The 20493-nt window shown below is 41.5% G+C and overlaps 1 protein-coding gene and 1 long non-coding RNA gene across 7 annotated transcripts in view; one reads left to right on the top strand and one right to left on the bottom strand.

Annotated features, from left to right (window-relative positions):
• Nucleotides 1–20493, top strand: part of LOC138982239 (galactocerebrosidase-like) — a 48088-nt gene that overhangs the window by 23134 nt on the left and 4461 nt on the right. Inside the window, exons 5-15 of one of the 6 annotated variants that reach the window (XM_070355474.1) lie at nt 170–334; nt 844–882; nt 1770–1900; nt 2854–2971; nt 3392–3429; nt 9327–9451; nt 9805–9944; nt 11029–11118; nt 11898–11987; nt 14324–14465; nt 16704–16887. In XM_070355474.1, the coding sequence (XP_070211575.1) occupies nt 170–334; nt 844–882; nt 1770–1900; nt 2854–2971; nt 3392–3429; nt 9327–9451; nt 9805–9944; nt 11029–11118; nt 11898–11987; nt 14324–14465; nt 16704–16887 (1262 nt within the window). Of the gene's footprint in view, nt 1–169; nt 335–843; nt 883–1418; nt 1547–1769; nt 1901–2853; nt 2972–3391; nt 3430–9326; nt 9452–9804; nt 9945–11028; nt 11119–11897; nt 11988–14323; nt 14466–16087; nt 16266–16703; nt 16888–20066; nt 20245–20493 lie in introns of all 6 variants that reach the window. The other 5 variants (XM_070355475.1, XM_070355476.1, XM_070355477.1 and 2 more) reach the window with 5 other exon arrangements.
• The window catches only part of LOC138982242 (uncharacterized), a 55528-nt gene continuing 45782 nt past the window's right edge, over nt 10748–20493 (bottom strand). The window contains exon 3 of the long non-coding RNA XR_011460815.1: nt 10748–11212. This is a non-coding gene — a long non-coding RNA (uncharacterized lncRNA). The remainder of the gene's footprint in view (nt 11213–20493) is intronic.

Genomic DNA, 20493 nt, shown 5'->3' with positions numbered 1-20493 from the left:
GTCATTCTCCCAAAAATGCAGGTAGCTGATCCAAACCTAAACACGCCCACACCTGGGTAGCATGACACTTACTTGCTCCTACCTTTCCACAGGGAGGGAGGGACCCAAATTTCCCAGAAATGGTAAGATAAAGTATGAAATGAAATGTGTTGTATGTTCCTTGTTGCAGAGAAACCCCAACATCAAGCTGTACTGCCTGCCATGGGGATTCCCTGGCTGGGTTGGCCAAGGCTCCAGAAATCCCTACCAGGTCCCTGAAGTGACTGCTGACTACATTATCCGATGGATCAATGGCGCGAAGACAGTCTATGGCCTCACCATGGACTTTGTCGGGGTGAGTGCTTGTTGGGCTCTGATTTTTGTGTGCACTGTTAAGGTATGAATTATAATTTACCTGGAAGTACAATGCGAATGCGAGTTATTTCGCAGTGAACTTTGTTCAGACGCTCTTCAATGTCAAAAAACACGAACACGTGCATGCATTATCATTTTATGAATACCATTGAATCTTGATAGGTTGACGAGAGAAGCTGAGTGAATGCTGGCAAATCGAAAAGACGTCCTGATTTGGCTTGTTCAAGTAAAAAAAAATGTCAGCTCATTACAATACCAATAACTGAACCAATATTGACCAATCAGTTTTAAGAGAGTATTAAACTAAAATTGTCAGTCAGTCTGAATGTGAAGCCTTTACTCTGTGTGGGACTGTGCATGTCTATGTAAATGATTTTGGGCTTGAAACTATATGTGTCATTTTTTGCATGCATGTGTGTGTGAGTGCACATGTCAGCGTTCCCAACAAACTTGATTTTACTGAATAATGTGTGATCTGCTTTGTTTCAGATATGGAATGAGCGGCCATACAACAGCACCTACATCAAGGTCTCAAACTAGACAAATTCCCCATCCTGATTCTCTTCTACTTCTGTCTCTTTGACTTTGCTTCACACCCAGTTTGAATTTGTTAAAAATAAAATGTAGTGTGGTAACACTGAGATAAAAATTTGAATAAATCAGCATGTGGACTGGTGTTATTGAGTGAATACATTTTAGACATTAGGTTTACAATAATTAAATATTTTTTAGCAAAGCTGAACTATAGTGTGTGTAATTATATGCAAACACATACTGAATGCATGTGTTTCATGACAAAGTAAAGTAACTTATGTCATCAGGGATGAAACCAGGAATTCCTGATTTGAAAGACTTTTTCCTGTAAGATTTCCTGAATTTCTACAAATGCAAAAAGGATAAATGTTCGAAAACAAATGAAAAGATCAGAGTCATCTAAACCGCAAGCTTATTTTTACTTTTATTTATTTCATGTTTTTGATAATTCTCAGCTTTCATCCCTGCTTCAGTAACATGCCTGTAGTCCATTTTTCTGCATGCCACAATTTCTATTCCCATCTTGGTAGACACTTAGAAAAATGCTGGATGCAAGAGGCTTCAGCAACACTCGCATCGTGGCGCCAGATGGCGCATGGACCATCTCAAAAGACATCAACAAAGATCCCGCACTAGCAGCCGCTGTCGACTACATTGGGTAATTGTTTGTGTTGTTATGTTCCGTACAGTGGTAACTTCAATGAAAGGCCACTCTTGGGACCAGTCAAAATTTGTCTCTGCAAATTTTGGTAAAGACAACAGAGAAAGGAACAGAAGGTGTCCTTTCTTTGGAGATGTCCTCCCATCGGAGGGGCCTGATATTGCAGGTACCACTGTTCGTTTGTTTGTTTCTTATTATATATTGCTGTTTTTTCTTTCAGACGTTGAGAAAAATGTTAGATGAAAGGGGCTTCTCCAACGTGAGAATCGTAGCGGCTGATGGGAAATGGCCCAACATTGTGTCGGACATCTTAGCAGATCCCAGCCTGGCCAGCGCTGTAGATTACATTGGGTAACTTGACCAGATGGAATGACCGATGCTTGTTCCTGGCTTTTCACCATCAGCACTTCCATGCATGGTTTGAACACTAATGTACCCGCTTTAGTACTTTTTTCCAAGTCAGGTTTGAAAAGACACAAGTTTGGCACTCTCCTTACCTAGCCCCTGGGAAACACACAGCTGTTGGTTTGAACCAAGTTTTGAAAATTTGGAATTCAGCAAGAGAGCTCAAGTCTTGCAGCCTTTTCAAAGGAATATCTTTGCTTGCTTAGCTGGCATGTTAATTGTTTAATTCCGTGCTTGCTTTTCAAGAATTTCAGATCACTCGGGAAAGATTAGCAGTCTAGTTGAAAACAGTGTAGCCTTTCACACACTGAGTGTTGTTTGCTTGTATGTGCTGATGACTGATCTGCAGATGTATGTGTGTTGTTCTGTTTGTTTGCATGGGAAAATATACAACTTGACCACTTTAAGTTTATACTACAGAGGAGCAGTAGAAAGGGTTAAGCCGTGCAGTCATGCTTACCTGGGTTTGTTTTTTTTAACCGATGCCCATGCTTGTGCACCGTGGCCATGCAGTTATCCCACTTTCACTTAATAATGCGTGTGTTACTGGTCTGGCATTTTGAAAAACATAACAAACGAACATACAAATAAGAGTGGTGCCTTGTGTTAACTTCTTGTTGTGAAGAATTCTGGCTGCCTGATTAAAGTAGTGGCAATGACCTTTGACTAGTTTGCTAGTTCAGGATGTACAAGTTTTGTCTCTACAGTTGATATCAACACTACTTGCCCTTACAAGAGTGTCTTTTGTATTTCCAGTCCATACAAACAGGCCTATATACAGACACAGCTCTTTACTGTTGAACTTATAACTTGTTTGCTTTACATTTTACTCATACTGACATCATAGAGTGCAAAAGTCAGGCATGTTGTTTGACAAATCTGATGGCACTGTTGTGCAGGTGTCATTATCCGGGTACTTTGTCCACTGATGACGCCTTGAAGACAGGCAAGCAACTGTGGGCTTCCGAGGATTATAGCACTTACAACGATGAAGTTGGTGGAGGATGCTGGGCTAGGGTGGGTCATGTGACATGATTTTTTCTCTTTCTCTGTCTCGGTCGGTCTGCTTGCGTCTCCCTTTTTGTGTGTGTCTCTCTCGTTCTCTCTATCTGGCTGGCAGTTTCTCTCTCTCTCTCTCTCTCTCTCTCTCTCTCTCTTTCTCTTTCTCTCTCTCTCTGTTACACACACAAATGCACACACACGCAAACTTTTGCTCTCTAGCTTTCTCACTCTTCCTGCATGCATGCCCGCCTTTCTACTTTTATCTCCTATGTGTGTGTGTATGTGTGTCCAAGGCATGCATTCTTCATTCTCATTACATGTATCTTTCTTTTTGAAAGGCTGGAGTTCTGATTTTGTGTTTTTTATGAGCTGGTTGAAATATGAGAGAAACCAGCAAATTTATTTATAAGCTTTGCTGTGCTTCTGACGTTTCAGATTTTGAACAAGAACTATGCTGTGGGTCGCATGACTGCGTAAGTATAAAAGCGGACAAACACTCAAGTCCTTAATGGCAAAAAACGTAGAACTTTTAATATAAATTTTACTACTACTGTGTAAGTTGGATTAAATTACATATCTTATCCCAATTCACATTTAGCAATTTACTTCAGTTTAGTGCTAGGACGCTGAAAACTACGCTCACCCTGGTAAGGGGGGGAAGTAACCCTAAAAATAGAACGGCCTTGACGGTCACATGACAACGTCGGGTCAAGGCTACCTCCCAGCATGCTATGCGCACGCGTGCTCTCGCCGCCATGTCTGTAGTCATTCTACCCCTCTTCAGCGACGTTGGTTGAGGACGTGTTTTGGTTTACGCTCGGGCTATTCTTTAGCCCACTGCTTCTGGGCAGTACCAACCCTGGTCACACGTCTGTATCTTAGCTTTTGGCTGAGATTGGGTGAGATTTTTCCAGTTTTTCTTGTTTAGTTACTTTCGTTTGCCACAAGTTAGTCTTTGTTTACGTTTTGACGTTCAAGACTTTCGCCGGTATGGCAGACAGTGGGAAGAAGAAATCTAGCGCTAGACAGGTAGGGACAGCAGAGTCCCCGTCTAAGAAGGTGGCGAAGAAAGCAAAGGTTTCGAAAACCACAGTTAGTGTGTTTGAATCAGTTTCTAAGAGTTCGTTTTCAGTAGAAATTGATGACCCTAAGAGTCCTGTAATGCCGGCATTGAAGCAAGAGTGCAAGAGGGCGCCGGTTAAGCCTAGCACAGTGACGGAGAAGGACGATTTGTCCGCCATGTTTGCTTCCTTTAGCGATCAAATGCGTTGCATGTTTTCAGCGAAGTTTAAAGTCCGCGAGTGCGCAGTTGCTCTCTCTCCATTCGGGAACGGAAGAAGCAAGCGCGCGAGCGAGGGTTAAGGCAACCCCGTCAGCCACTGTTACGATCGCCGATGTTCACGCTGAACAAGATGGAAGTGCGTCTTCTCACTGTGCATCTTCTGCCGGGATCGACAGCTTCACTAAAGGTACCGTAACTGTCCCACAGGGAATTACGCGAGTGCATGCCTGGCCTGTTAAGGTTCCAGCGAAGGCACAACGTAGTTCCCAACTTCCGCCCGGCGTCGGGCAGGAAGCCGTCAATAGACAGGCATCCGGTTGGGGAGTCACCCTTCCGGTGCTTGCTCTTAGTACGGGAGATACGCAGTGCATGCCTGGCCCGTGTGGTGTTCCAGCGACGGCATTTGTTTACAGACGCTTCCCTGTCAGGCTGGGGTGCTCATCTCTCTCACCACACAGCCTCAGGCACGTGGACAACAGGCCAAGCCCTCTCACACATCAATGTTCTCGAGTGAGGCTGTAGCCAACGGTCTTCAGAGCTTTCTATCACTGGTGGCAGGCAAGCATGTTCGTCTTCATACAGATAATACAACAGTTGCAGCCTACATCAACAGGCAGGGCGGTTCTCGCTCTCACACACTGTCTCTCAAGGCATGCCAAATTCTGAAGTGGTGTCAGAAGCATCAGATAAGATTGTCAGCAAAACATCTGCCGGGGAAACAATGTTTTAGCAGACTCTCTCAGTCGATCCTCAAAAGTATAGTCGAACTCGCTTAAGACGAATCACTGGGGATCGGAAAAAAAGTTCGTCTTAACTAAAATTCGTATTAAGAAAATTGATTGATTTTTTTTTATTTTTTTATTTTTTATTTTTTTTTTTTAAGTCTTGTACATTTTATGGTGTTTCAATTTGTTTCTTTCGCAACTTTCATGCTGCTTCACGTTTAGACAATAAAGTGACATATTCAGTTACATGTTCATGTGTGTCTCATGTTGAGTGATGATTGTTGAGTTTGAGTGAGAGTGAGCACACAGATGTTTCATCCAGTTGTTACGTTTTTGGTCACACACACGCACACACTGACACTGTCCACATTCGCGGTGTTCCTATCATTTGTCCGGAATCACTTACCTTGGCGACGGGTAGCAAACCTTGGCCAATTTAGGTTTTTTTTTTTTTTTTGCAACATGATGTTCAAATCCAAATCGAAAGCACTGACTGACTGATAAACTATCGCGAACCGGCGAACGCAAACGTTGAGAGTGTGGTTTCCCTTGTCCAAGGGAAACCACTCTGGCATCTATATTTTTTGGCAATGGCTCCCGTTCAAAACATTGATGTTTCGTTTTTGGTATTCGCGAAGGAAATAAACGTCAGTCAGTCATTCATGTTCAGTGTCTGAGCTATCAATCACTTTGATTCTAAATTTGAAATTGTTTTGTGAGTACAGTGTAATCAGTTTAACTTTATTCAGTGATCGGTTGAGCAATGGTTCAAGCAGTCGACGCAAGGGAAGACTTTGACACATGTATTCAAACTTCTCAAATTCCCATGATATGTCGATCTCGGGACGAGTTTAAAGATTTCGTCATAAGCGTGAGTAAATTACAGACATTATGCATGCTTGGGAATCCAAAAAGTGCTCGTTATAAGCATAAATTCGTTATAAAGAATTCGTTTTAAGCATTTTTTTTAAGCATGAAGAAAGAGGTATTCAGTTGGGAACTTAAAACTAATACGTTATAAGTCAAAATTCGTAACTAGTGTGTTCGTTTTAAGTGGGTTCGACTGTACTCCATACGGAATGGACGATCACCCACCACGCTCTCCAGCGGCTATGGGTTCAGGTGGACAAACCAATGGTCGATCTTTTCGCAACCCGGTTTTCAAGGAGATTACCAGTGTTCATATCCCCGTTTCCGGACCTGGAAGCCTGGAAAGTGAATGCACTGGAAGTCGACTGGACAGGACTCATGGCTTACGCTTTCCCACCATTCCAACTTCTCGAAAAAGTGCTGAGGAAAGCAGAGTTGGAGCAACCATCCCTGGTTCTGGTCGTGCCGATGTGGACGAGTCAGCACTGGTTTCCTGATCTCCTCCGCTTAGCAGAAGGTCCTCCCATTCCTCTAAACCTGGAAAAGGGAGAATTACTGTAACCACGCACCGGCATTCAGCACGAGAACCCACAGTCCCTGCTCCTTCACGCATGGAGACTGTGAGAAGATCCCTGCTCCGGTCGGGTGCCTCGGAAAGGACACTTGATTTGGTTCGTAAAGCGCACAGGAATTCTACGAGCTCAGTGTACGCTTCACATTGGACGGCTTGGGTTAAATGGTGTGCAGAGAATCAGGTCAATTCTGTATCCCCACGTTCTATGCAGGTAGCTAACCACTTGTCATGGTTAGCAGCTCAGGGCAGCTCCCCCTCGTCTCTTCGAGTCAGGCGTTCTGCTATTTCGGCTACGTTGAGGCAGTTAGGTCACAATATTAATCTCAGCGGTGTTATCGCTAGTGTCCTAAAAGGTGCATCAATAGGTTTTGCTAGAATTACAGCCCCAGTTCCTGCATGGGATCTCTTCCTTGTTCTGGAATTCTTAAGATCGCAAGATTTTGAACCATTGCAATCAGCTAGTCTAGCTAATCTTACTCGTAAGACACTTTTGCTCGTTCTTTTGGCCACCGCAAGGAGAGGTAGCGAAATTCACGCTCTCTCAGGCTCATCTAGAGACATAGCTTTTGAAAAAGATGGTTCTGTCACTTTACGTTTTAGGCCGGAATTTCTAGCCAAAAACCGGATCAAGCCTGATCAAATTTCCCCCATAATCAGAATTCTTCCTCTTAACAAAATTTTGGCTCCAGGGGACCCCGATATGTCTAACTGCCCAGTTCGGGCTCTTACCAATTATCTGTCTCGCACGGAGCCTATCAGAGCTAAACAGCAGAAGCTGCTTTTCCTATCTCTGAACACGGCTAGGCATATAGACATATCAAAGGTAACTCTTTCTAAATGGATCTCAACACTGGTCAGGCAGGCGTATGAGTGGTGGCACAGAAAGAAAGGGGGGGGGCATTCAGTATTCCCTCTAACGTCGGCAAGGACGCACGAGGCAAGAGCCTGGGCATCCTCCTTAGCTGTGCTATGATCAGGAAAATTGTCTGAAGTCCTTGATTCTGCCTACTGGAGATCTGAGGATGTTTTTATCAACTTTTACCTGCACAACATTTCCAGTGCGCGGCAGGACGGTACCAAGGCTCTACCAGTGATGGTAGCAGCAGGGCAATTGTTGCCTAGCTCATAGGTGAGCATCCCACCACCTTAATTAGCAATCTGCTATATGTGAATTGGGATAAGATATGTAATTTAATCGAAAATTTTAATAATAAATTTTCTTTTGATTAATATACTTACCCAATTCACATAGTGAAGTCCCTCCCGCCTGCCCCGCTTTAGTTCCACTAAAAATAAGAGGGCGCTTCGAGTGAATGACTACAAACATGGCTGCGAGAGCACGCGTGCGCATAGCATGCTGGGAGGTAGCCTTGACCTGACGTTGTCATGTGACCGTCAAGGCCGTTCTATTTTTAGGGTTACTTCCCTCCCTTACCAGGGTGAGCGTAGTTTTCAGCTATATGTGAATTGGGTAAGTATAATAATCAAATGAAAATTTATTATTAAAATTTTCGATTTTAGCAGTGCCTTTTTACACCCCCGGTATAGGGGTGTGTATAGGTTTCGCTCGATGTGTTTGTTTGTTTGTTTGTTTGTGTTCGCATATAGATCTCAAGAATGAACAGACCGATCGTCACCAAACTTGGTGAACAGGTTCTATACATTCCTGAGACGGTCCTTACAAAAATTGGGACCAGTCAAACACACGGTTAGGGAGTTATTGGTGGATTAAGATTCTACAAGGACTTATAGAGGGACATATTAATGGTCAAAGGGAAATAACCACACTTGTTAGCAGTGCCTGCTCAGTTGGTGGCAGTGAGAATGCTAAGGACGGGGGTGTTTTTCCTACCTCGGAGGAATTTCTTGTTTTTTTAGTTACTTAGACAATTTGAGCTTATAGCTTACTGTTTTTTGTTTTGTTTTCTTCTTTGTGTGTTTGATTTTGTTTTGTTTTTATGCCCGAGATTCCCCCCGCGGGTTTGGGGGAAGAATTTACCCGATGCTCCCCAGCATGTCGTAAGAGGCGACTAACGGATTCTGTTTCTTCTTTTACCCTTGTTAAGTGTTTCTTGTATAGAATATAGTCAATTTTTGTAAAGATTTTAGTCAAGCAGTATGTAAGAAATGTTATGTCCTTTGTGCTGGAGACTTGCATTCTCCCAGTGAGGTGATGTGTTGTGCTGCGTTGCGGGCCCCTGGAGCCAATTTTTCATTAGTGCTTTTGTGAACAAGAAACAATTGACAAGTGGCTCTATCCCATCTTCCCCCTTCCCCCGTCGCGATATAACCTTCGTGGTTGAAAACGACGTTAAACACCAAATAAAGAAAGAAAGATGCCCGAGATAATGTTTTCATCTTGAAATCTCAGTCTTGTTGATATGGCTTGAGGAGTGTAAATGTCTCAATCGCTAACTTTAGTCTGCAGGCTAAGAAGCAACCACATATCATGACATGACAAGACATTGTAATTGTATATCCTACCCTTGATAATAGACGATGGTTTGTAAATAAGTCTGTCTGGGTTTTGACGGGCTGTAGAAGAGTTGTATCCCTTGAATTTGAGGCAAGCTGCACTTTACGTAGCTAATTTTTGATAACAAGTGGAGACAGGCTGATGCGGCACAGTGAAGAATGAGCTTCAATCTGAATGTTTTTGAAAGAAAAAGACATGGTATCAATGAATTATTGGCCTTTTGCATTTGTTAAGACATGGAGATAGTAGCTCAGTATATATTCACTGTGACGCTAATGGCGTATCTTCAGTAGTTGTTCGCAGTGAACAATATGTAGCTCAGCTCGCCTCACCTTGTAATACACCTGTATAAACTTGACAGAGTTATTTCCGAAACACAACTATCGCTGGTAAATCAAACTTCACAAAGCTTCACAATTGCCATTGGCTAAATGTGATTGCAGAACAATCTCCTGGAACCTGATTGCTAGCTACTACAACCCTCTGCCGTTTTTCCGTGACGGTTTGATGACTGCTGTGGAGCCATGGAGTGGAAACTACAATGTGGACACACCTATCTGGTTGTCTGGTGAGAAAGAGAGATAGTGTGTGTGTGTGTGTGTGTGTGTGTGTGTGTGTGTGTGTGTGTGTGTGTGTGTGTGTGTGTGTGTGTGTGTGTAAGAGAGAGATGCGTTGGATATTTGTGGAGAAGTAAGAGGGAGAAATTCCTGCTTAATTGTTTGCTGTAATCCTTCTCAGGTTGACAATCAGTATCAGCAGCAGCGGAATCAATTCGACAATTTAAGCAGACTGATTAGTTCATTTGTATATTCTTTTGTGATATCTGCCCAAACTGTGTTTCAAAAGAGCAGTCAGTCACAGACGAGTACCTTATTTATTGTCAATGTATCTAATCAATTTGATGTTGTGTTTTGTCACCAGCACACACCACCCAGTTCACACAAGTAGGGTGGAAATACCTGGAGCATGGAGCTGGGGTGGGTTTGCTGGAGGGTGGGGGGAGCTACGTGGCTCTGGTCAGTCCTGACAAGAAAGATTTCACCATCATTGTGGAGACTATGGTGAGTGGAGTGATGTCTCTGTTATTTTTACGCAACAGAAAGAAGCTCCAATCAAGTTCGTGTTTTGAGTGTGGTTGTGTCTGTTTGTGTGTGTGTGGCTCTTTCAGAGAGAGAGAGAGACACACACACACACACACACACACACACACACACACACACACACACACACACACACACACACACACACACACACACACACACAGTGGCTCTTTCAGAGAGAGAGAGAGAGAGACACACACACACACACACACACACACACACACACACACACACACACACACACACACACACACACACACACAGTGTTGTTTACAGGCACTTCCAAGGACTAGCACCAAAAGACCCCACTTTTGAGGACTCGTTTACTAATCGGTTTAGAAGAAAAAGTAAAGCAGATTTGTAATCAGAGTGCCCTGATTGTTCATTTAACTAGTGATAATAAGTAGATGTGAAAACCAATAAACAACACTTCACAGCTGAGAGGCCAAAGCTTGATTTGGAGATTGAAAATTACGACTTTTGCGGACAAGTCGGATTTTTGGCGGGCCTTTTGAGGGGGTCTCCAGATTGGCTGTGTGAACGTGATTCAGCCATAAAAAATTCTTAGGTCCACGGAACACGGGTGTGTAGCGTAGAAATAGTCCGTAGAAGTTGGCCAACACATACACACACACACACACACACACACACACACACACCACACACACACATATACACACACACACATACACACACACACACACACACACACACACACACACACACACACACACACACACACACAGTGTGTGTATGCATTGTTCTGAGAATACGAAAGTTCAGCCGTGCTAAAAGTTGGAAATCATTTCACAGCAAATCTGTTCCTGCTAATTTGGCAAATTCTTGCTGTGTTTCTGTTGCTCTTTTTTTTTTTAAAGTTTTATTCCAGCACCTCAGTATATGTTTCATTGTATTTGGAGAAAAAAGTTTGATTTTGCAATTTTCAGAGTCTGAAGTGCAGTGTGACATTAGACACGCATTTGGCACATCAGAGAGATTTGTTTACGTGCTTTTTTTCACATGAACTGTGGTAATTTTTGTCCAGAGTCACAATCACTCGCTGTGCATCAGACCACCCTTACCAGCGTATGATGTTGTGCCACAGACCATGAACATCCAGCTCAAAGGATCTTTTGTGAGTCCACTTGTCATCCACACAATGAGCGCTTCTGGGGTGATAACGCGAGACAACTCCTGTGATCTTGCCGCGAGGTGGCGCCAGTTACCAGCTGAAAGAAAGAAGGGGCATAACCTCACCAGAACCGACCATTGTCTGTTTACCGTATAAAATGCACAACTTACACACGAACTGTTACCAAACCGATATGCTATTTGGGACCAATGCAAGAATTTTTCCCTTTCTCGTGTGATCTTGCTGCGAGGTGGCGCCAGTTACCAGCCGAAAGAAGGAGGGGGCATAACCTCACCAGAACCGCCCATTCTCTGCATCATATGAGCATTCTTTTTTTTTTTTTTAATGGTCCTCAGAAAATTTGGCAGGCTGGTAATTTTCATCCAGAAAGAAATAAGAGTCCCAGTTTGATACACATTCTACTCAAGATCACTGAAATATTGGAGGAAAGGGGGGCGGATGGTATAGGACCATAGCATTTTGAGGAGTATTTGTGGAAAATATACTTATACCTTTTAACAGAAGTGTCTGACTCCCTCCATTTTGTAAATGTTACATTTTGGTTGGCAAAATTGAAAAAGAAGAATTGGCTGCATGAATGAAGAGTGAGAATACTGCTTTCTATGCACATGAAACAAAATGATTCCTAAAGTGTTTGTTTTTACAGATGTTTGTTTCAATTTTTTTCGCTGATTTATGCTTTTTAGGTGGTGTCTTGCTTTTTTGTACATTTTAAAGGAAAGTTAAGGAATACTGTTACGTTATGTGTTTTTGTTTAACAGGCCAATATCAAAGAGCTGAATGTGTGGTACAGCAAACTTGGCTTTGATGGACAGCAGTCAATCATGTTCCAGAAAAAAGATGCTTTACAGGTACACATTATCATTGTTCATTTTCTTATTGCCTGTTTCAGTCTTTTTTCCCCTTCTTCCTTTTTATATTTAGTCAAGTTTTGACTAAATATTTTAACATCGAGGGGGAATCGAAACGAGGGTCGTGGTGTATGTGCGTGTGTCTGTGTGTGTGTCTGTGTGTGTGTCTGTGTGTGTGTGTGTGTGTGTGTAGAGCGATTCAGACTAAACTACTGGACCGATCTTTATGAAATTTGACATGAGAGTTCCTGGGTATGAAATCCACGAACGTTTTTTTCATTTTTTTGATAAATGTCTTTGATGACGTCATATCCGGCTTTTCGTGAAAGTTGAGGCGGCACTGTCACGCCCTCATTTTTCAACCAAATTGGTTGAAATTTTGGTCATGTAATCTTCGACGAAGCCCGGGGTTCAGTATTGCATTTCAGCTTGGTGGCTTAAAAATTAATTAATGACTTTGGTCATTAAAAATCGGAAAATTGTAAAAAACAATAAAAATTTATAAAACGATCCAAATTTACGTTTATCTTATTCTCCATCATTTGCTGATTCCAAAAACATATAAATATGTTATATTCGGATTAAAAACAAGCTCTGAAAATTAAATATATAAAAATTATTATCAAAATTAAATTGTCCAAATCAATTTAAAAACACTTTCATCTTATTCCTTGTCGGTTCCTGATTCCAAAAACATATAGATATGATATGTTTGGATTAAAAACACGCTCAGAAAGTTAAAACAAAGAGAGGTACAGAAAAGCGTGCTATCCTTCTTAGCGCAACTACTACCCCGCTCTTCTTGTCAATTTCACTGCCTTTGCCATGAGCGGTGGCCTGACGATGCTACGAGTAAAATGGCATTGCGTTTCATTCTGTGAGTTCGACGACAGCTACTGATATTGTATTTTCGCCTTACGCGACTTGTTACATTTAGTCAAGCTTTGACTAAATGTTTTAACTTAAAGGGGGAATCGAGACGAGGGTCGTGGTGTGTGTCTGTCTGTCTGTGCGTGTGTGTGTGTAGAGCGATTCAGACTAAACTACTGGACCAATCTTTATGAAATTTGACATGAGAGTTCCTGGGAATGATATCCCCTGACGTTTTTTTCGTTTTTTCGATAAATACCTTTGATGACGTCATATCCGACTTTTTGTAAAAGTTGAGGCGGCACTGTCACACCCTCATTTTTCTATCAAATTGATTGAAATTTTGGCAAAGCAATCTTCGACGAAGGCCGGACTTTGGTATTGCATTTCAGCTTGGTGGCTTAAAAACTAATGAATGAGTTTGGTTATTAAAAATCGGAAACTTGTAATTAAAATTATTTTTTTATTAAACGATCCAAAAATAATTTCATCTTATTCTGCGTCATTTTCTGATTCCAAAAACATATACATATGTTATATTTGGATTACAAACAAGCTCTGAAAATTAAAAATATGAAAATTATGATTAAAATTAATTTTCCGAAATCGATTTAAAAACAATTTCATCTTATTCCTTGTCGGTCCCTAATTCCTAAAACATATAGATATGATATGTTTGTATTATAAACAAACTCGGTAAGCTAAAAAGAATAGACATACAGAAAAGCGTGTTATCCTGCTTAGCGCGACCACTACCGCACTATTCTGCATGGCTTGTCGATTTCACTGCCTTTGCCACGAGCGATAGACTGACAAGTATGTGGTCTTGGTGAAAAAAGCAGTGCGTTCAGTTTCATTCTGTGAGTTCGACAGCTTGACTAAATGTTGTTATTTCGCCTTACGCGACTTGTTGTACCCTTGTTTTTGCTATCTGTTAGTTTGCCCTTATTTGAGGATTATTTTGCAAGAAAACTCACAAGTTTTTATTAATTATAATTCTTCTCTTGGTGTGTACACATCATTTCACCAGTTCTGAAGTGCTGTGTTACTCCCCAAAACTTGTTTCTGAATTCATGCAGCCCCAGATTCGGTGGCCACAGGCATGCTCTTACAGACAATTGGGTTGGACTGCTGCAAGATATGTTCAGGATACAAGAATCGCATTGACTTTTTTCTGACAAATGTTATGCTGTCACTGTGTGTTAGACTTACTTTGGCTGGTTGGAGTAACAGAACAAACAGAATTTGTTAAGAGGTAGCATTCAAAAATATCAGTTTGCAAAATGGCTGGCATGATAATTGGGATATAAATGAATGACTGCTTTCAACAGGATCTATATATAGGCTTTGCCCTTTTCTTCAAATCCAGTGGTAATGGTTTATGTTCAGACTGTTAGATAGGAGGTAAAAAGTGCTGCTGTGTGGACTGGGCTGTCTTTACATTCACCTTCTTGATGTTTTTCCAGTTGAAGAACGGGATGGGTTCAGCATCACTAGGTATGGATGAGGTGTATACCTTTACCACAGTGACCACTGGGGACAAAGGACAGTACGACGCTCCACCCCCCTCCAAGTCCTTCCCTCTGCCCTACTCAGACAACTTTGACAGTGAGTACAGCTGATATTTTGGAGTGCTTTTATCCAGTTATTTTAGTCCAAACGGTTTGAACAAACTGAGTTTTGCACTGTTGTAATGTTATTTTGAATCTGTTTCAAGTAAGGGTCTGGTTGAATATGAAAAGGGTGAGCTAGGAAGGCTAAAGTTGTTTTACTTTTAACTGCATAGTGTTAAACCGAAGTTAAATAATGAAATGACAGTGCAATTAAAGTTCTAATGGTTATCCATGGTAGGTGTGACTTCTGAAATTGACTGACTAGTGCTGATTTTCTGTTGCATATCTTTGCAAAATACAAATATCAATGCTCTAGATGTTGAGCAAAATTCAGAGAAAGGAGGAGTTTGGCTTTGAAAAGATGGTAAATCCTTGACTATGCTTTATGTTTCTATTTTCATGGAATGGCATACAAATAAAAATAAATCTCATCATTCAAATTTTGTTTAGGATAGTACATGTATGGTTATTCAGATCTTTCGTCGTGTGACACTGCTGCAAGGAATGCTTTAATATTGATTTTTTTCACATTTGTATGGTCCAAGTAAACATGGTGGTCCTCACATGTAGTAACAGTTTGCTGTTTTCTTGTTCTGTTTCAAACTGCAAACTGCTGTTGAAAAAGCTTAACCCTGTCAACAATATTGCTTCTTCTTTTTCTCTCTTTTTGGGCTCTGGCACTTCATTTTGTTTTTCCACCAGTTTTATTAAGGATGTCACATATCTTTTATTCACTTTGAAACAAATTTGAAATGAAACCGTGTTCATGCTCTGGACCGATAGCATATTTTAACTGTTTAACAAACAATGTAAGTCAGTCTGTTGACTTTATCGTGAAACTTGATTTCTGTGTTTGGAGCATAGAAACTATGAATTTCCATCTTCCTGAGTCTTAGTCTTTTACACTGTAACTAGTATTGAGCACTTATTCTTTTATCTGAGTGTGTATAGCCAGATAACCAATACAAGAGTGTAAAAAGGGTGTTTGCATGTTGCTTTACTGGCTGGTGTAGCTGTCAATCTAACCATAAGCTTCATCTCTTCTTTGCCTCTGTTCTGGGTGTGTATTAGCTGCAGTTGTTTGATAGAGCTGTACACCTGGAAATCTTAATGAAAGCTCAAAAAGAGACATTTCAGCACGAAGCAGTATTGGTGGTTAAAAAGATATTAACTTTGGGGAAAAAATGGGATTTCAAATTTTGTTTACTCAAGTACATAAGACCAAATTTATTGTCACAAATATGTATTTTTAAATCAGATGTCCTGCTCTGGCAGATTTTGCATGAATGTTTTGTTATCCTTTTATGTCAAGTTTTCATTCACTGGTAAATTGACAGCAGAGTGAAATAGTATTTTAATTTCAGTATAGTGCCCCCCCCCCCCCCCCCCCCCCAATGAGAAAACAAGGTCTCAAAAGAGAGGAAGCCTTACAATCAGGGGGTGGAGTTAGATGTGGTCTTAAAATATGGAATAAAAATACAAATAGGTTTGTTATTGGGTGTCTAATTGTATACAAAGTAAAACATATCCCTAGCACATCAACCTAATGGGTCTTTACGTTGGTCTTCCATTGTGCTACAGATAGCCTTAATCTCTAATGTGCGTGAACGAAAACAGGCTATGCCAAATGCGAGGAGCCATACAACTTGGCGCAACAGACTGGCTCCTATGAAGTTGTTGCTGGGGATTCTGCTCACGGTCAAGTAATGCGCCAGATGGTTCTGGACACTGCAACCTACTGGTGCGCCGCGGACACTGCAAACAAATCAATTAGCATCATTGGCAACTACAGCTGGTAAAACTTGAGCGTTGCTTTGTTTTAAAGCTTTGCAGATTCTGTTTGGACACTTCTGTTTGGACACTTCTGTTTGTATACAGGCATCCTGGGTTTTTGTGTAGCAATATTATTCTGCCCCTTGGCAGTGTTGTTCCCAGACTCAGTTGGACCTGGATTGCAAATATGTATAGGTCCAAATATCCTGGCTAAGACCTCGTACATGTCAAAACCATTGGACGGTTGACCTGCCAGGAGTCAGAACACTGCGTCAGATCAAAGAAGTTATGCATCATGCAGCAACCGAAGACTGAGACCTGAGAACAACATTGCCTTGAATTTTCTCTCACCTGACATGATAACAACTAATCTACAGCGAGTTTGGTTGCTGTTTTTTTTAATTTATTTTTTTACCTTGCTAGCAAGTCTTCTATTTTGCTACTGCTTTGGAAAACACAGGTTATGCCATTTCGGAGGAGCCATACAATCTGGCGCCACAGACCGGTTCCTTGGAGGCCGTATCGAGCAATTCGGCGCGCGGCAAAATAGCTCGCCAAACAGTCCTGCAAACTCCGGCTTATTGGTGCAGAACAGCATCGGATACCATTAACAAATCTCTAACCGTGATTGGAAACTTCAACTGGTAAAGAAACTTGAGCACTGATTCCTTTTTTTCCTCAGCTTGAGAATTGAAATATCCTTGTGCTTCTGGCCAATTTTGCTTTTGCTTATGGTCAGGTTCTTGTCAGAAACAGCCGAACAAAATAGCAGATAATAAAGAATAATTGCTCATTAAAAAACGGGGCTCTGTAAAACAAAATTCCTTGAGTAGAAATGTCAACAGGAGATGCAGACCTGTTTACTCATACGATTTCACCGTATTTTGTACACCAAGTTTCCAAGAATACGATAAATACGCTGGTTGATAAGAAAGTACGACTATTTCCAGTGTCATATGCTTACAGTTTTATCATCAGTGCGACGGACGTTGTATTGGAATTTCACTGCTAACAGTTTTACGTCGGTCACATGATTAAGAAGCAACTCTACCTGGTAAGAAAATACTCAATATTTTGAAAATACACTAAGTCTCTGTGAAAAATACACCAACTGTTCATATTTGGTAAACAGGTCTGGAGATGAAAGTTGAATCCTCCCCACCCTGAAAAACAGAGTATGACTGTGTAAAACGGTGGACTGTAAAGCTATCATAGACTTAAAAGTCTGCTTGTGCGAAAAGATGAGAGTGCATGGGAGGTACAGCCCATTCATGCAGAAGAATAATTTACAAAAAATGTTAAATACACATGTGTTATCATTTTCCCCGAGATGACAATGTTACCAGTACCGGTGTTGTGCTGGACACATTCATTATGGTTCTTCCTCCATGTGGCTATATTTGTGTTTTTACTTGGCCCTCCTTACTAACCGTTCCTTTGCATGTGTAGTTTCTCTTGCCTGATGCTTACATCAGCAGATCTGCATGCTTTGTATCCTGCTTGTGTAGAGAATGCATGCTTAACTCTCTAGTTTTTGCTGTGCTTTTGCTGAGCTCCGTGTTTTGTACAGTTCCCTAGAGTGTAGTTTTTCTTGCTTTATGCTACAAATAACACTTTACACACTGCCTCTTTGTTTTACAGTGCTGCTTGTTCTTGAAAAGCATGTTTAGCTTGTTAATTTGTTTTTGTTTTGTTATTTTTTTTGCTTGTGATGGAAAGATTTGGCTTGTTGACAGAATATTTCTAATCCTTTTTGTCGCACGTGAGCTAGATGTGTTCCAAGCCTTCCTTGCAGCAGCAGTGCACAAATGGCATAAAGCTTGATTCAAATATTCAAATCCTCCGAAAACGGCGTATGGCTGCCTAAATGGCGGGGTAAAAACGGTCATACACGTACAATTCCACTCGTTCAAAACAAAAAACCCACGACTGTACGTGGGAGTTTCACAGCCCACGAACGCAGAAGAAGAAGAAGAAGAAATATCCAAAGAAATTGTCAGTTGCATATATATGTATGGTCTATATAAGGTCAGTTGTCAAAACACACATGGCCACGGACACCACAGGGAAGTAATCATTACGACAGTGAGCAGTGAACTCTGACGTGCACGAGAAAAAGGCGTCATTGAGCGAGCACATACAGAAATGCACGTCCAAACTCATATTTCACTGTGATACCATTGATCGCTTGGCTCCAGTAGTTTGTCGCCCATTTTTGCCTAATGGTTATTGAGGGGCGCAACTCTTTCACAGCTCACAAAAACCCCGACTGAATTATTTTCAGCATTCATCTGTTCAGTGGTTGATGGATGAACTGTGCATGACTAGGTCACAAGAAAACGAAGGCAAACATTCAAGTTGTGCAACATTTCGTTCACCTTGACACAATGTATAAATAAGAATAAAACAAAAGTGGGCCACAAACTAGTGGAGCCAAGCGACCAATGGTATCACGGTGAACAATGAGTTTGAACGTGCATTTTGGTTGCAGCAGCACCCACACTACAACAAAAACGACGCTTTTCACCTGCTCACAAGGTCTGAGCAGGTCCTCATATTCAGGCTGTGGACAGGCCACAACCGAATGAACCACCACCTTTTCACTAAGTTCAGAATTGGCCAGTCAGACCAGTGCCCTTGTCAAACAGGCAGCATGACAACGGAACACCTGCTGCAGACTTGCCCACTACACGATGGCCTCAGGAGCCAGATCTGGGCGGAGGCGACCACGGTGCAAGGGAAGCTCTATGGCAGTCTGGACGACCTACAGCGCACGGCAACATTTGCGCGGAGAACCGGCGTTTCCATCTGAGTGATCGACAAGAAGAAGAACGTGCATTTTTGTATGTGTCCGCTCAATGCCACAACAACAAAAACAAAAACACACACAAACAAGTCGCGTAAGGCGAAGTTACTACATTTAGTCAAGCTGTGGAACTCACAGAATGAAACTGAACGCACTGCATTTTTTCACAATGACCGTAGTCCGCCGCTTGTGCAAAACGGAGTGAAACAGACGAGCCTGTTCAGCGCGGTAGTGGTTTTGCTGTGCTGCATAGCACGCTTTTCTGTACCTCTCTTCGTTTTAACTTTCTGAGCGTGTTTTTAATCCAAACAGATCATATCTATATGTTTTTGGAATCAGGAACCGACAAGGAATAAGATGAAATTGTTTTTAAATCGATTTCGGAAATTTAATTTTGATCATAATTTTTATATTTTTAATTTTCAGAGCTTGTTTTTAATCCAAATATAACATATTTATATGTTTTTGGAATCAGGAAATGATGTAGAATAAGATGAACGTAAATTTGGATCGTTTTATATAAAAAAAAAATTATTACAATTTTCAGATTTTTAATTACCAAAGTCATTGATTAATTTTTAAGCCACCAAGCTGAAATGCAATACCGAAGTCCGGCCTTCGTCGAAGATTGCTTTACAAAAATGTCAATCAATTTGAAAAATGAGGGTGTGACAGTGCCGCCTCAACTTTTACAAAAAGCCGGATATGACGTGTTCCGTTGTCATGCTGCCTGTTTGACAAGGGCACTATCGAAAAAAAGAAAAAAACGTCCGGGGATATCATTCCCAGGAACTCTCATGTCAAATTTCATAAAGATTGGTTCAGTAGTTTGGTCTGAATCGCTCTACACACACACACGCACAGACAGACACACACACACACATACACCACGACCCTCGTCTCGATTCCCCCTCTATGTTAAAACATTTAGTCAAAACTTGAGTAAATGTAAAAACAAGCTGGTTCCTGCTTGCTGCATAAGGCAATCTCTAGGCATGCCTTTGATTCCTTCCGCAGACTACACGCTCTCTACAGAGCCCTATAACCTTGCACCCCAGGTCGGATCCTTTGAGGTTGTCAACAGCTCCGATGCCACCCACAAGTTGATAGTGCGCCAAACGGTGATTAACGATCCGATCGAGTGGTGCCCATTGAGTCTGGTTTTCCCCATGGCACTTGGTGGCAACGGTAGCTGGTATGTCACTGTACGGCGTTTTAACCCTGTTGTGCTGCACATTTCCATTCGCACTTGTGTGAAACGACCATTGAGTTATTTTCTGGCATATTTGTTTTGGGATTTTTTGTTTGTTTTGTGTTGGGTGTTTTTTTTAGTTGTTGGTGTTATTGGTTTTGTGTGGCAGTGATTGTCCAATAATCCAGAGTGTACATCTACAGTACAATGCTGGAATCCAACTGTAGAATATGGACATCGTAACCCCAGCTA

Source organism: Littorina saxatilis, linkage group LG12 (assembly GCF_037325665.1).
Source record: "Littorina saxatilis isolate snail1 linkage group LG12, US_GU_Lsax_2.0, whole genome shotgun sequence".
Classification (NCBI taxonomy): Eukaryota; Metazoa; Mollusca; class Gastropoda; order Littorinimorpha; family Littorinidae; genus Littorina; species Littorina saxatilis.
The sequence above is the reverse complement of the archived record's forward strand: the minus strand, read 5'-3'. Positions and strand labels throughout refer to the sequence as shown.